Source organism: Corythoichthys intestinalis, chromosome 5 (assembly GCF_030265065.1).
Source record: "Corythoichthys intestinalis isolate RoL2023-P3 chromosome 5, ASM3026506v1, whole genome shotgun sequence".
Classification (NCBI taxonomy): Eukaryota; Metazoa; Chordata; class Actinopteri; order Syngnathiformes; family Syngnathidae; genus Corythoichthys; species Corythoichthys intestinalis.
In genome coordinates, this window is record NC_080399.1 from 30,784,901 (window position 1) to 30,800,194 (window position 15,294).

The 15,294-nt window shown below is 40.8% G+C and overlaps 1 protein-coding gene across 1 annotated transcript in view; it reads left to right on the top strand.

The window, feature by feature from the left end:
* LOC130915770 (hatching enzyme 1.2-like) overlaps nucleotides 1-15,294 on the top strand; it is a 31,953-nt gene that overhangs the window by 5,559 nt on the left and 11,100 nt on the right. The window contains exons 2-3 of the mRNA XM_057835815.1: nucleotides 14,268-14,313; nucleotides 14,443-14,595. Of these exons, the coding sequence (XP_057691798.1) occupies nucleotides 14,268-14,313; nucleotides 14,443-14,595 (199 nt within the window). The remainder of the gene's footprint in view (nucleotides 1-14,267; nucleotides 14,314-14,442; nucleotides 14,596-15,294) is intronic.

Here is a 15,294-nt window from a genome sequence, read left to right on the forward strand (position 1 = left end):
GCATAACGTTCAATAATCTTGCAACGTTACGAAAACATGTAACAAAATGGCTCAGTGGCGCCCCCTTGAAATTTTCAAAAAGGCCTCTCCATTTAGGTTTTTTCAACGTAGAGGGATGAAATTCGGAGAGTCGATACCTTGTACAAAACTGCTCCAAAAAGTCTCTTGCATGCATATTCCAAACCCAACAGGAAATCGGGTATTTTGGATTGAATGTGAAATTTTTATCGATTTACAGTGTGCACATTTTACACCTTGGCACCTAGGGAATTAGTTTGATCATTCTCAAAATTGGCGAGACTGTTCATGAGGCATATGAAATCTTAAGTTATCAAAATGGTGTGTTTTCATTCACGGGCCTGACCTGGGCGGGGTGCCAAAGTCGGCCATTTTTTCGGCAAAATGACAAATTCAGTAAATGACTAATAGTTCCTTCACACAACGTTCCATCTTTTTCATATCTGGCATGTATGTGCGACATCCCACCCTTAACACGAGTGCATTGAAATATTACCCATTAGGCCTAGCGCCCCCTAGTGAGAACAGGAAATGCCTTTTTTTACGAGACAGGTTCCTCCTCCAAGGAAAAAAAATCTGTTGACCTCAAACCTGCATAAGGGAAGGCTTAAGACCTGTCTTCAGGTGCCTGATGAAAAATATTGAAGTTTCGTTGAAGCGGAGGGGTCCAAACAGGAAAGTGAAAATGTCTGTCAACAATTTTTCTCTCCAAAAACTTTGAACAGTCATAACTCGGCAGATATACAACATATCTGCGCCAAACTTCCCGTGCTTGTTGAGAGTCATACCCTGAAGGGCCTTGTAGAGATCATTTGCATCAACCCTACAGCGCCAACTAGTGGCAATAGAAAGTCACTCGTTTTTCCAATACATGTCCAGTTCTTTTCAGGTTGGTCATTGTAATTTGAAGACCTATTGTAATACTTATTTACAGCCCATGTCCACGTGTCTCTGTCTGTTGCCGTGACGACCCTTTATTCGCCATTTAAAGGAAATATTTTTTTTCAAAGACTCAGGCAGCTTATATAGCCACAATATTTGGCACACTTCGTCGAATTGGCCCAGTTAGAAGATTAATTTTGGTTTTGAATAAGGGCTTGGCTGCACAGCTCAGTAGTGGCTCCTTTTTTGTAGTACTCTCTCCAATAGGGGTTTTTATCTCTTGGGTGTGGGAATGTAAATAGGCGACTTTCGAGCATGTTATGTTCTAATGAGATGATTAGAGAGGAGCATCTGCCAACACCCTGACCTGCACACAGTCCGAGTTGCGTGACGTCCGAGTTGCGCTAGATTGCGAGGGCCCGTTCAGTCCTGCTTGCAGGCCTAGTTATTATTATTATTCTTCTTCTTTTTTCAGGGCAAATGAAAATGGCCAATTTGGAGGCCTGAACATGCACGAAAAGTCACCAAAATTTGCACATACGTGCGGCTTTGCGTAAAATTCGATAATCTTGTGTCGTTTTGAAAAAATGTCAAAAAATGGCTCAGTGGCGCCCCCTTGACCCTTAAAATTTTCAAAAAGGCCTCTCCTCTCAGGTTTTCAACGTAGAGCAATGAAATTTGGGGAGTAGATACCTTATGCCTAACTGTTCAAAAAAGCCTCTTGCACCCATATTCCAAATCCAACAGGAAATCGGATATTTTGGATCAAATGTGAAATTTTTATCGGTTCACAGTTGGAGTTTACATTTGGAGGCCTGAACATGCACGAAAACTCACCAAAATTTGCACATACATGCAACTTTGCGTAAATTTTGATAATCTACAAAAAAATTTAACAAAATGGCTCAGTGGCGCCCCCTTGAAATTTTCAAAAAGGCCTTTCCTATTAGGTTTTTTCAACGTAGAACAATGAAATTTGGTGAGTCGATACATTGTGCAAAACTGCTCCAAAAAGTCTCTTGCACCCATATTCCAAACCCAACAGGAAGCCGGAAATTTTGGATCAAATGTGAAATTTTATCGATTTACATTTGAGACCTTGTCGCTGAAGAAAATAGTTGGATCGTCTTCAAAATTGGTCAGACTATTCAGGAGACATATGAGATCTTAAGTTTTCAAAATGGTGAGTTTTTATCCAAGGGTCTGACCTGGGCGTGGTCCCAAAGTCGGCCATTTTTGGGCAAAACACCAAATTCAGAAAATGATTAAAAAATCCGTGATACAACGTTCAATCTTTTTCATTTCTAGCAAGTATATGAGATATCCCAGCCTGAACACGACTGCATTGAAATATTACCCATTAGGCTTGGCGCCCCCTAGTGGGAACAGGAAATGGCCTTCTTTACGAGACAGGCTCCTCCTCCAAGGGAAAAAAATCTATTGACCTCAAACCTGTTTCAGGGGAGCCTCAAGACATGTGTTCAGGTCCCTGATGAAAAATATTGAGGTTTCGTTGAAGCGGAGAGGTCCAAACTGGAAGTGAAAATGACCGTCAACAATTTGTCTCGCCAAAAATTTTGAACAGTCATAACTCGGCAGATATGCAACATATGTGCGCCAAACTTTCCGTGTTTGTTGAGAGTCATACCCTGAAGGTTCTTGTAGGGGTCATTTGCATCAACTCTACAGTGCCAACTAGTGGCGACAGAAAGAAGTTTTAAAAAATGCCTTTCCTATTGGGTTTTTTCAACATAGAGCAAGGAAATTTGGGGAGTAGATACCTTATGCAAAACTGCTCCAAAAAGTCTCTTGCACCCATATTCCAAATCCAACAGGAAATCGGGTATTTTGGATCGAATGTGAAATTTTCATGGGTTCACAGTAAGAGTTTACATTTGGAGGCTTGAATATGCATAAAAACTCACCAAAATTTGCACATACATGCGGCTTTGGATAACGTTCGATAATCTTGCAACGTTACGAAACAATTTAACAAAATGGCTCAGTGGCGCCCCCTTGAAATTTTCAAAAAGGCCTCTCCATTTAGGTTTTTCTAACATAGAGTGATGAAATTTGGAGAGTCAAAACTTTGTGCAAAACTGCTCCAAAAAGTCTCTTGCACACACATTCCAAATCCTACAGGAAATCAGGTATTTTGGATTGAATGTGAATTTTTTATCGATTTACAGTGTGCACATTTTACACCTTGGCACCTAGGGAATTAGTTTGATCATTCTCAAAATTGGTGAGACTGTTCATGAGGCATATGAAATCTTAAGTTATAAAAATGGTGTGTTTTCATTCACGGGCCTGACCTGGGCGGGGCGCCAAATTCTTCCATTTTTTCGCCAAAACACCGAATTCGGAAAATGACTGATAACTCCCTCATACAACGTTCAATCTATTTTAAATCTGGCATGTGTGTGAGGTATACCAGCCTGAGCAGGACTGGATTGAAAATTTACCATTTGTGCCTGGCGCCTCCTAGTGGGAACAGGAAATGCCCTTTTTTACGGGACACACTCCTCCTCTAAAGGGAAAAAATCAATCTACCTCAAACTTGCATAAGGGAAACCTTAAGACCTGTCTTCAGGTGCCTGATGAAAAATATTGAAGTTTCGTTGAAGCGGAGGGGTCCAAACAGGAAAGTGAAAATGACTGTCAACAATTTTTCTCTCCAAAAACTTTGAACAGTCATAACTCGGCAGATATACAAGATATCTGCGCCAAACTTCCCGTGCTTGTTGAGAGTCATACCCTGAAGGGCCTTGTAGCGGTCATTTGCATCAACCCTACAGCGCCAACTAGTGGCGATAGAAAGTCACTCGTTTTTCCAAAACATGTCCAGTTCTTTTCATGTTGGTCATTGTAGTTTCAAGACCTATTAAAATACTTTTTTACGGCCCATGTCCACGTGTCTCTGTCTGTTGCCGTGACGACCCTTTGTTCGCCATTTAAAGGAAATATTTTTTTTCAGAGACTCAGGGAGCTTATAGAGCCACAATAGTTGGCACACTTGGTCGAAATGGCCAAGTTAGAAGATTAATTTTGGTTTTGAATAAGGGCTTGGCTGCACAGCTCAGTAGTGGCTCCTTTTTTGTAGTACTCTCTCCAATAGGGGTTTTTATCTCTTGGGTGTGGGAATGTAAATAGGCGACTTTCGAGCATGTTAGGTTCTAATGAGATGATTAGAGAGGAGGATCTGCCACCACCCTGACCTGCACACAGTCCGAGTTGCGTGACGTCCGAGTTGCGCTAGATTGCGAGGGCCCGTTCAGTCCTGCTTGCAGGCCTAGTTATTATTAGGGCCCGAGCACTCTCAGCGTGCGAGGCCCTATTGTTCTTCGAAGGATTATTATTATTATTTTTTCATGGCAAATGAAAATGGCCAATTTGAAGGCCTGAACATGCTCAAAAACTCACCAAAATTTGCACATACATCCGGCTTCGCGAAAATTTCGACAATTTGGCAACGTTTACAAAAAAAAATAAAAAATGGCTCAGTGGCGCCCCCTTGCAATTTTCAAAATGCCCTTTGCTTTGATGTATTTCAACGTAGGGCGATGAAATTTGGGGAGTGGATACGTTGTCCAGAACCGCTTCAAAAAGTCTAAAGCACCCATATTCCAAACCCAACAGGAAATGGGATATTCTGGATTGAATGTTGAAAAACATAGCATTTTGGGCGAAAACCAGCATGCACGTTTCAGACCGTTGCGCCGAGCCAGTACGTTGGATCTTCCTCAAAATTGGTGTAAGTGTTCATGAGACATATGAGATACTAAGTTGTGAAAATGGTGAGTTTTCGTCCACGGGCCTGACCTGGGCGGGGTACCAAAGTCGGGTGTTTTTTTGGCAACGCGCCAATTTCAGTAAATGATTAATAACTTCCTGATACAAGGTCCAATCTTTTTCATATTTGGCATGCATGTAAGGTGTCTTAACCTGAACACGACTGCATTGAAATATTTTCCATTAGGCCTGGCGCCCCCTTGTGGGAAGAGGAAACACCCTTTTTTACGAAAAAGGCTCCTCCTCCTGGTGAAAAACATCAATTGATCTCAAACCTGCATCAGGGGAGCCTTAAGACATGTCTTTAGGTATCTGATGAAAAATATTGAGTTTTCGTTGATGTTGCAGTATCCAAACAGGAAAGTGAAAAGACCCTCGGCATTTTCTCTCAAAATGGCAAATTTCAAGGTCTGAACATGCTCGAAAACTCACCAAAATGTGCACATACATGTGGCTTCATGTAGATTTCATGAATTTAGCAACATTGCCAAAAGATGTAATAAAATGGCTCAGTGGCGCCCCCTTCAATTTTTAAAAAAGGCCTGTCCTATTAGTTTTTTTCGACGTAGAGTGATGAAATTTGGGGAGTGGATACGTTGTGCAAAACTGCTCCAAAAAGTCTCTTGCACCCATATTCCAAACCCAACAGGAAATCGGGTATTATGGATTGAATCTTGCATTTTTGTCAAAAACCTGCATGCACGTTTGAGACCATTACGCCGAAGCAGTAAGTTGAATGCTTCTCAAAATTGGTCAGACATCCCAAAAACATGCATGGTAGGCTGATTGAGCACTCTAAATTGTCCGTAGGTATGAGTGTGCGCGTGAATGGTTGTATGTCTCCTTGTGCCCTGCAATTGGCTGGCAACCAGTTCAGGGTGTCCCCTGCCTACTGCCCCGAGTTAGCTGGGATAGGCTCCAGCACCTCCGCGACCCTCGTGAGGAAAAGCGGCATGGAAAATGAATGAATGAATGAATGTTCATGACACATATGAGATGTTAGGTTATCAAAATGGTGACATTTCATTCACGGCCCTTTCCTGGGCAGGGGAGCAAATGTGTCTTATTTTTGACAATACAATTCAGTAAAAGACTACTGTATTTTTCCGACTATAAATCGTGTTTTTTTTTCTTCATATTTTGGTTTGGGGTGCGACTTATACTCAGCAGTGACTTATGTGTGAAATTATTAACACATTATGATAACATTTCCCATGTTATTTAGGTGTTTTGGACTAATGGTTTTGTAAACTTGTTAGCATGCTATAGTTATCTGAATAACTCTTAATAGCTATGGCCATTTTCATTTGCCATGAAAAAATAATAATAACGAGTGCGCTCCCAGTTGGGCGTGAAAGCGCCACAAACTAAATGCATCCATTTCAATATAAAAAAGTCAATTATACAATTGAACATACATTGCCAAAGGCAGAACGCGAACGTGGCCATAGCTATTAACAGTTATTCAGATTACTATAGCATGCTAACAGGTTTACAAAACCATTAGGCCTGGTGCCCCCTGGTGAGTGAAATTATTAACACATTATGATATAATTTCCCGTGTTATTTTGGTGTTTTGGACTGATGGTTTTGTAAACTTGTTAGCATGCTATAGTTATCTGAATAACTGTTAATAGCTATGGCCACGTTCGCGTTCTGCCTTTGGCAATGTATGTTCAATTGTATAATTGACTTTTTTATATTGAAATGGATGCATTTAGTTTGTGGCGCTTTCACGCCCACCTGGGAGCGCACTCGCACTTGTTTACGTGAATAAGCGCTCGCACACCAGAAGAAGACAGACAGCCACGTAGCTCTGAGTGAGTGAGTGAGTGAGTGAGTGAGTGAGTGAGTGAGTGAGTGAGTGAGTGAGTGAGTGAGTGAGTGAGTGAGTGAGTGAGTGAGTGAGTGAGTGGACTAGTTAGCGAGAGAGAAAGACGGCTGCGAACCTACGTTCATTGTTTATGCCTTTAAAATATCTCTACAGAGGCAACGCCTGCGTGTATCATCTTTTCTGTTGTTGTGTGTTTTCCACCCGCGAGCGGACACTTACAGCCAGTTGTGTGGTTGTTTGAATGGTGTGCTAATGCTAGCGAACGCATGCTAATCTGTTACATTATTGCTGTAATAGTACGTAATTATCATTTATTTACGGTGATGTGAACCTGTTTGCTATCGAGGACCAAATTGATTCAACAAATTATGCGGACATCCAGAATTGTCTTTTTGGAGTTCGCTGTCTATAGCCAGGACCGAGCGGTAGCGTCCTGGTGAGGACAGTATATTCGCATTTCGTTGTTTATGCACTGTACACTGTACATTTATTCAGCATGTTGTTCTCTATTGTATCTTTATATTAAATTGCCTTTCAAGATCACATATCTGTTCTATGTGTTGGATTTTATCAAGTAAATTTCACCCACAAATGCGACTTATACTCCGGTAAGACTTTTTTTTCCTTAAAGCAGAGGGGTCCAATAGGAAAGTCATAATGACCGTGTTCAGGTGCCTAATAAACACTTTTGTTTTGTTAAAGCAGAGGGGTCCGATAAGAAAGTCATCATGACCGTCGCCATTTTCTCTCCCCACTAATTCTGAACATTCAGACATGCAATATATCTGCCTGGATATCTGTCTGTTGTCGACTGCCACCGCCCCGACCTGCCTGCCCTCCGACTTTGTTTGACGTCCGAGTTGCGCCATACGCGAGGGCCCGTCAGTCCTGCTTGCAGGGCTAGTTATTAGGGCCCGAGCACTAAGCGTGCGAAGGCCCTATTGTTTTGCAAAGGATTATTATTATTATTATTATTATTATTATTATTATTATTATTCTTCTTTTTTCAGGGCAAATGAAAATGGCCAATTTGGAGGCCTGAACATGCACGAAAAGTCACCAAAATTTGCACATACGTGCGGCTTTGCGTAAATTTCGATAATCTTGTGTCGTTTTGAAAAAATGTCAAAAAATGGCTCAGTGGCGCCCCCTTTACCCTTAAAATTTTCAAAAAGGCCTCTCCTCTCAGGTTTTCAACGTAGAGCAATGAAATTTGGGGAGTAGATACCTTATGCCTAACTGTTCAAAAAAGCCTCTTGCACCCATATTCCAAATCCAACAGGAAATCGGATATTTTGGATCAAATGTGAAATTTTTATCGGTTCACAGTTGGAGTTTACATTTGGAGGCCTGAACATGCACGAAAACTCACCAAAATTTGCACATACATGCAACTTTGCGTAAATTTTGATAATCTACAAAAAAATTTAACAAAATGGCTCAGTGGCGCCCCCTTGAAATTTTCAAAAAGGCCTTTCCTATTAGGTTTTTTCAACGTAGAACGATGAAATTTGGCGAGTCGATACATTGTGCAAAACTGCTCCAAAAAGTCTCTTGCACCCATATTCCAAACCCAACAGGAAGCCGGAAATTTTGGATCAAATGTGAAATTTTATCGATTTACATTTGAGACCTTGTCGCTGAAGAAAATAGTTGGATCGTCTTCAAAATTGGTCAGACTATTCAGGAGACATATGAGATCTTAAGTTTTGAAAATGGTGAGTTTTCACTCAAGGGTCTGACCTGGGCGTGGTCCCAAAGTCGGCCATTTTTGGGCAAAATACCAAATTCAGAAAATGATTAAAAACTCCGTGATACAACGTTCAATCTTTTTCATTTCTAGCATGTATATGAGATATCCCAGCCTGAACACGACTGCATTGAAATATTACCCATTAGGCCTGGCGCCCCCTAGTGGGAACAGGAAATGGCCTTCTTTACGAGACAGGCTCCTCCTCCAAGGGAAAAAAATCTATTGACCTCAAACCTGTTTCAGGGGAGCCTCAAGACATGTGTTCAGGTCCCTGATGAAAAATATTGAGGTTTCGTTGAAGCGGAGAGGTCCAAACTGGAAGTGAAAATGACCGTCAACAATTTGTCTCGCCAAAAATTTTGAACAGTCATAACTCGGCAGATATGCAACATATCTGCGCCAAACTTTCCGTGTTTGTTGAGAGTCATACCCTGAAGGTTCTTGTAGGGGTCATTTGCATCAACTCTACAGTGCCAACTAGTGGCGACAGAAAGAAGTTTTAAAAAAGGCCTTTCCTATTGGGTTTTTTCAACATAGAGCAAGGAAATTTGGGGAGTAGATACCTTATGCAAAACTGCTCCAAAAAGTCTCTTGCACCCATATTCCAAATCCAACAGGAAATCGGGTATTTTGGATCGAATGTGAAATTTTCATGGGTTCACAGTAAGAGTTTACATTTGGAGGCTTGAATATGCATAAAAACTCACCAAAATTTGCACATACATGCGGCTTTGGATAACGTTCGATAATCTTGCAACGTTACGAAACAATTTAACAAAATGGCTCAGTGGCGCCCCCTTGAAATTTTCAAAAAGGCCTCTCCATTTAGGTTTTTCTAACATAGAGTGATGAAATTTGGAGAGTCAAAACTTTGTGCAAAACTGCTCCAAAAAGTCTCTTGCACACACATTCCAAATCCTACAGGAAATCGGGTATTTTGGATTGAATGTGAACTTTTTATCGATTTACAGTGTGCACATTTTACACCTTGGCACCTAGGGAATTAGTTTGATCATTCTCAAAATTGGTGAGACTGTTCATGAGGCATATGAAATCTTAAGTTATAAAAATGGTGTGTTTTCATTCACGGGCCTGACCTGGGCGGGGCGCCAAATTCTTCCATTTTTTCGCCAAAACACCGAATTCGGAAAATGACTGATAACTCCCTCATACAACGTTCAATCTATTTTAAATCTGGCATGTGTGTGAGGTATACCAGCCTGAGCAGGACTGGATTGAAAATTTACCATTTGTGCCTGGCGCCTCCTAGTGGGAACAGGAAATGCCCTTTTTTACGGGACACACTCCTCCTCTAAAGGGAAAAAATCAATCTACCTCAAACCTGCATAAGGGAAACCTTAAGACCTGTCTTCAGGTGCCTGATGAAAAATATTGAAGTTTCGTTGAAGCGGAGGGGTCCAAACAGGAAAGTGAAAATGACTGTCAACAATTTTTCTCTCCAAAAACTTTGAACAGTCATAACTCGGCAGATATACAAGATATCTGCGCCAAACTTCCCGTGCTTGTTGAGAGTCATACCCTGAAGGGCCTTGTAGGGGTCATTTGCATCAACCCTACAGCGCCAACTAGTGGCGATAGAAAGTCACTCGTTTTTCCAAAACATGTCCAGTTCTTTTCATGTTGGTCATTGTAGTTTCAAGACCTATTAAAATACTTTTTTACGGCCCATGTCCACGTGTCTCTGTCTGTTGCCGTGACGACCCTTTGTTCGCCATTTAAAGGAAATATATTTTTTTCAGAGACTCAGGGAGCTTATAGAGCCACAATAGTTGGCACACTTGGTCGAATTGGCCCAGTTAGAAGATTAATTTGGTTTTGAATAAGGGCTTGGCTGCACAGCTCAGTAGTGGCTCCTTTTTTGTAGTACTCTCTCCAATAGGGGTTTTTATCTCTTGGGTGTGGGAATGTATAGAGGCGACTTTCGAGCTTGTTAGGTTCTAATGAGATGATTAGAGAGGAGGATCTGCCACCACCCTGACCTGCACACAGTCCGAGTTGCGTGACGTCCGAGTTGCGCTAGATTGCGAGGGCCCGTTCAGTCCTGCTTGCAGGCCTAGTTATTATTATTCTTTTTTCAGGGCAAATGAAAATGGCCAATTTGGAGGCCTGAACATGCACGAAAAGTCACCAAAATTTGCACAAACGTGCGGCTTTGCGTAAATTTCGATAATCTTGTGTCGTTTTGAAAAAATGTCAAAAAATGGCTCAGTGGCGCCCCCTTGACCCTTAAAATTTTCAAAAAGGCCTCTCCTCTCAGGTTTTCAACGTAGAGCAATGAAATTTGGGGAGTAGATACCTTATGCCTAACTGTTCAAAAAAGCCTCTTGCACCCATATTCCAAATCCAACAGGAAATCGGATATTTTGGATCAAATGTGAAATTTTTATCGGTTCACAGTTTGAGTTTACATTTGGAGGCCTGAACATGCACGAAAACTCACCAAAATTTGCACATACATGCAACTTTGCGTAAATTTTGATAATCTCCAAAAAAATTTAACAAAATGGCTCAGTGGCGCCCCCTTGAAATTTTCAAAAAGGCCTTTCCTATTAGGTTTTTTCAACGTAGAACGATGAAATTTGGCGAGTCGATACATTGTGCAAAACTGCTCCAAAAAGTCTCTTGCACCCATATTCCAAACCCAACTGGAAGCCAGAAATTTTGGATCAAATGTGAAATTTTATCGATTTACATTTGAGACCTTGTCGCTGAAGAAAATAGTTGGATCGTCTTCAAAATTGGTCAGACTATTCAGGAGACATATGAGATCTTAAGTTTTCAAAATGGTGAGTTTTCACTCAAGGGTCTGACCTGGGCGTGGTCCCAAAGTCGGCCATTTTTGGGCAAAATACCAAATTCAGAAAATGATTAAAAACTCCGTGATACAACGTTCAATCTTTTTCATTTCTAGCATGTATATGAGATATCCCAGCCTGAACACGACTGCATTGAAATATTACCCATTAGGCCTGGCGCCCCCTAGTGGGAACAGGAAATGGCCTTCTTTACGAGACAGGCTCCTCCTCCAAGGGAAAAAAATCTATTGACCTCAAACCTGTTTCAGGGGAGCCTCAAGACATGTGTTCAGGTCCCTGATGAAAAACATTGAGGTTTCGTTGAAGCGGAGAGGTCCAAACTGGAAGTGAAAATGACCGTCAACAATTTGTCTCGCCAAAAATTTTGAACAGTCATAACTCGGCAGATATGCAACATATCTGCGCCAAACTTTCCGTGTTTGTTGAGAGTCATACCCTGAAGGTTCTTGTAGGGGTCATTTGCATCAACTCTACAGTGCCAACTAGTGGCGACAGAAAGAAGTTTTAAAAAAGGCCTTTCCTATTGGGTTTTTTCAACATAGAGCAAGGAAATTTGGGGAGTAGATACCTTATGCAAAACTGCTCCAAAAAGTCTCTTGCACCCATATTCCAAATCCAACAGGAAATCGGGTATTTTGGGTCGAATGTGAAATTTTCATGGGTTCACAGTAAGAGTTTACATTTGGAGGCTTGAATATGCATAAAAACTCACCAAAATTTGCACATACATGCGGCTTTGGATAACGTTCGATAATCTTGCAACGTTACGAAACAATTTAACAAAATGGCTCAGTGGCGCCCCCTTGAAATTTTCAAAAAGGCCTCTCCATTTAGGTTTTTCTAACATAGAGTGATGAAATTTGGAGAGTCAAAACTTTGTGCAAAACTGCTCCAAAAAGTCTCTTGCACACACATTCCAAATCCTACAGGAAATCGGGTATTTTGGATTGAATGTGAACTTTTTATCGATTTACAGTGTGCACATTTTACACCTTGGCACCTAGGGAATTAGTTTGATCATTCTCAAAATTGGTGAGACTGTTCATGAGGCATATGAAATCTTAAGTTATAAAAATGGTGTGTTTTCATTCACGGGCCTGACCTCGGCGGGGCGCCAAATTCTTCCATTTTTTCGCCAAAACACCGAATTCGGAAAATGACTGATAACTCCCTCATACAACGTTCAATCTATTTTAAATCTGGCATGTGTGTGAGGTATACCAGCCTGAGCAGGACTGGATTGAAAATTTACCATTTGTGCCTGGCGCCTCCTAGTGGGAACAGGAAATGCCCTTTTTTACGGGACACACTCCTCCTCTAAAGGGAAAAAATCAATCTACTTCAAACCTGCATAAGGGAAACCTTAAGACCTGTCTTCAGGTGCCTGATGAAAAATATTGAAGTTTCGTTGAAGCGGAGGGGTCCAAACAGGAAAGTGAAAATGACTGTCAACAATTTTTCTCTCCAAAAACTTTGAACAGTCATAACTCGGCAGATATACAAGATATCTGCGCCAAACTTCCCGTGCTTGTTGAGAGTCATACCCTGAAGGGCCTTGTAGGGGTCATTTGCATCAACCCTACAGCGCCAACTAGTGGCGATATAAAGTCACTCGTTTTTCCAAAACATGTCCAGTTCTTTTCATGTTGGTCATTGTAGTTTCAAGACCTATTAAAATACTTTTTTACGGCCCATGTCCACGTGTCTCTGTCTGTTGCCGTGACGACCCTTTGTTCGCCATTTAAAGGAAATATTTTTTTTCAGAGACTCAGGGAGCTTATAGAGCCACAATAGTTGGCACACTTGGTCGAATTGGCCCAGTTAGAAGATTAATTTAGGTTTTGAATAAGGGCTTGGCTGCACAGCTCAGTAGTGGCTCCTTTTTTGTAGTACTCTCTCCAATAGGGGTTTTTATCTCTTGGGTGTGGGAATGTAAATAGGCGACTTTCGAGCATGTTAGGTTCTAATGAGATGATTAGAGAGGAGGATCTGCCACCACCCTGACCTGCACACAGTCCGAGTTGCGTGACGTCCGAGTTGCGCTAGATTGCGAGGGCCCGTTCAGTCCTGCTTGCAGGCCTAGTTATATTTATTATTCAAAATGTCATTTTTAGCTTAGAATCATTAATTGATGTCTAATATTTTGTATTTAAAAAAAAAAAAAAAAAGACTTTAAAAAATTCACTCGCATATTTTAAATAGGGTTGTCAAAATGATCGCGCTTACGGGCAGTAATTAATTTTTTACATTAATCACATTAAAATATTGACTCAACGCACATGCCCCGCTCAAACAGATTAAAATGACAATGTCTACAAGTCTTTCCATCCATGGATCGCTTTAACAGAATGTCAATAATGTTAATGCCATCTTGTTGATACATTATTATAATAAACAAATACAGTACTTATGTACAGTATGTTGAATGTATATATCCCTCTTGTGTCTTATCTTTCCATTCCAACAATAATTTACAGAAAAAATGGCATTTTATAGATGGTTTGAATTGCGATTAATTACAATTAATTTTTAAGGTGTGATTAACTCGATTAAAAAATTTTAATAGTTTGACAGCCCTAATGTTAAACTTTTAAACAAATTACGTCACAATGGGAAAAAAATGTCTGTAAAAAAAGTCACGGATGTCTGCCTCATAACTATCGCTAAATTGTACTTTTATTTTACATTGTCGCATTATCCCCGATATGTTAGAAGATGATAAATAGTCGATCCAAACAAATAAAAATTGAAAAAAAAAAAAAAAAAAAACGTTTAAAGGGTAAATATATGAAAAAGAAAATCTCGAACACTCCTTGATGTCTGCGATTTCTGCATCGCGACCCTTGTTATATTACCATGTTTCACCCATAAAATCCCCCCAAAAAATCCAGCTGTGGCCATTCACAGCTGTGTTTTGACACGCAGTGATACATGCGAAATGGTGTTTTTGGATCGAAAAAATAAGTATGCGATAATATCTCGTTAAAGAGCAGAACTTCAAGTCACCTGAGTGTTTTCCGCCATATACGGTGTATTATACAATGACTTTAAGAAGCTATTTGATTTAAAAAAAAAAAAAAAAAAAACAGAGCTAATTCTATGGTGTCATTTCAACATGTTCATACAGCTGATTGATTTATTCCCGTTACAGGAAGAGTCTGTGTCTGAACTTCTGTGGAAGGCCAACAAAGACGTCGGTAATGTCTCGTCGAAGTCTCACTAAAAAGGCCGATTGTGACTGTACTGCAACGTTCGGACGAGTGATTTGAACATAAAGCTACATTAACGTCACGCCAGTTGGTGCTAGTAATGTAATCTTTCAACAGTTCACACGGCAGAAGAGCCGCTGGTGATGGATGATATCGCTTATGACAAAGACAGCGAAAGGAACGCCGACCAGTGCACTTCGCGGGGGTGCATGTGGCCTAAGTCTGCCAATGGGAGAGTCTACGTGCCCTACGTAATCTCCGGGCATTACTGTCAGTGACCTTGCTTTCTCTTATCCTTTGACTCGCTCTGCTTCGTTTTGGAATGACATTAACTTACTGGCTGCCACTGACGGTGGGAGATGTCCAACCCATATCAACAGGAAATATTTGATTCAGAACTGAATTTACATAATCTGTGATTCATATATACCCTACCCACCGACGTCACAAAATCACGTGACCCGCCATCTTGGCCGTCTGTCTGTGGCTATATTACCATTAGTGTCAATGGAACGAGCAAATTAAAATGCATTTTACGGAAGACCCAGTGCTTTCCGACGCCGTAAACTCACTGGATGTTTTACACAAAAGGCGTTATGTGGAAAAGCTTCGTTTTATACAGTCGCCGGATCCATATTTGATGCCTAAATCGCTATTTTTCGACACGTTCTCTTCGCCGTCTCTGCCTGACATCTGCTATCCAGATATCTATCACTACCTAATCCACACAAAGTCGGCATATTCTCACAAAAGTTTAAAAAACTTTAAGAGCTTGGAGGCTTATAAATACTTTGTTGCTGGTTGGGTGAAAGAAGTCCTCGTCCGCGAAAATTCGGCAGGAATCTATCTTGTGCTCGGGAAGGTGAGTTACGACATTTTCAATTCAAAATCTTTTATTCTCGCTAACATCCACTGTCAAGTCTAATTTATTTCATGTCGTTTGTCAATGCAGTTAGGGTTTTTTATGTT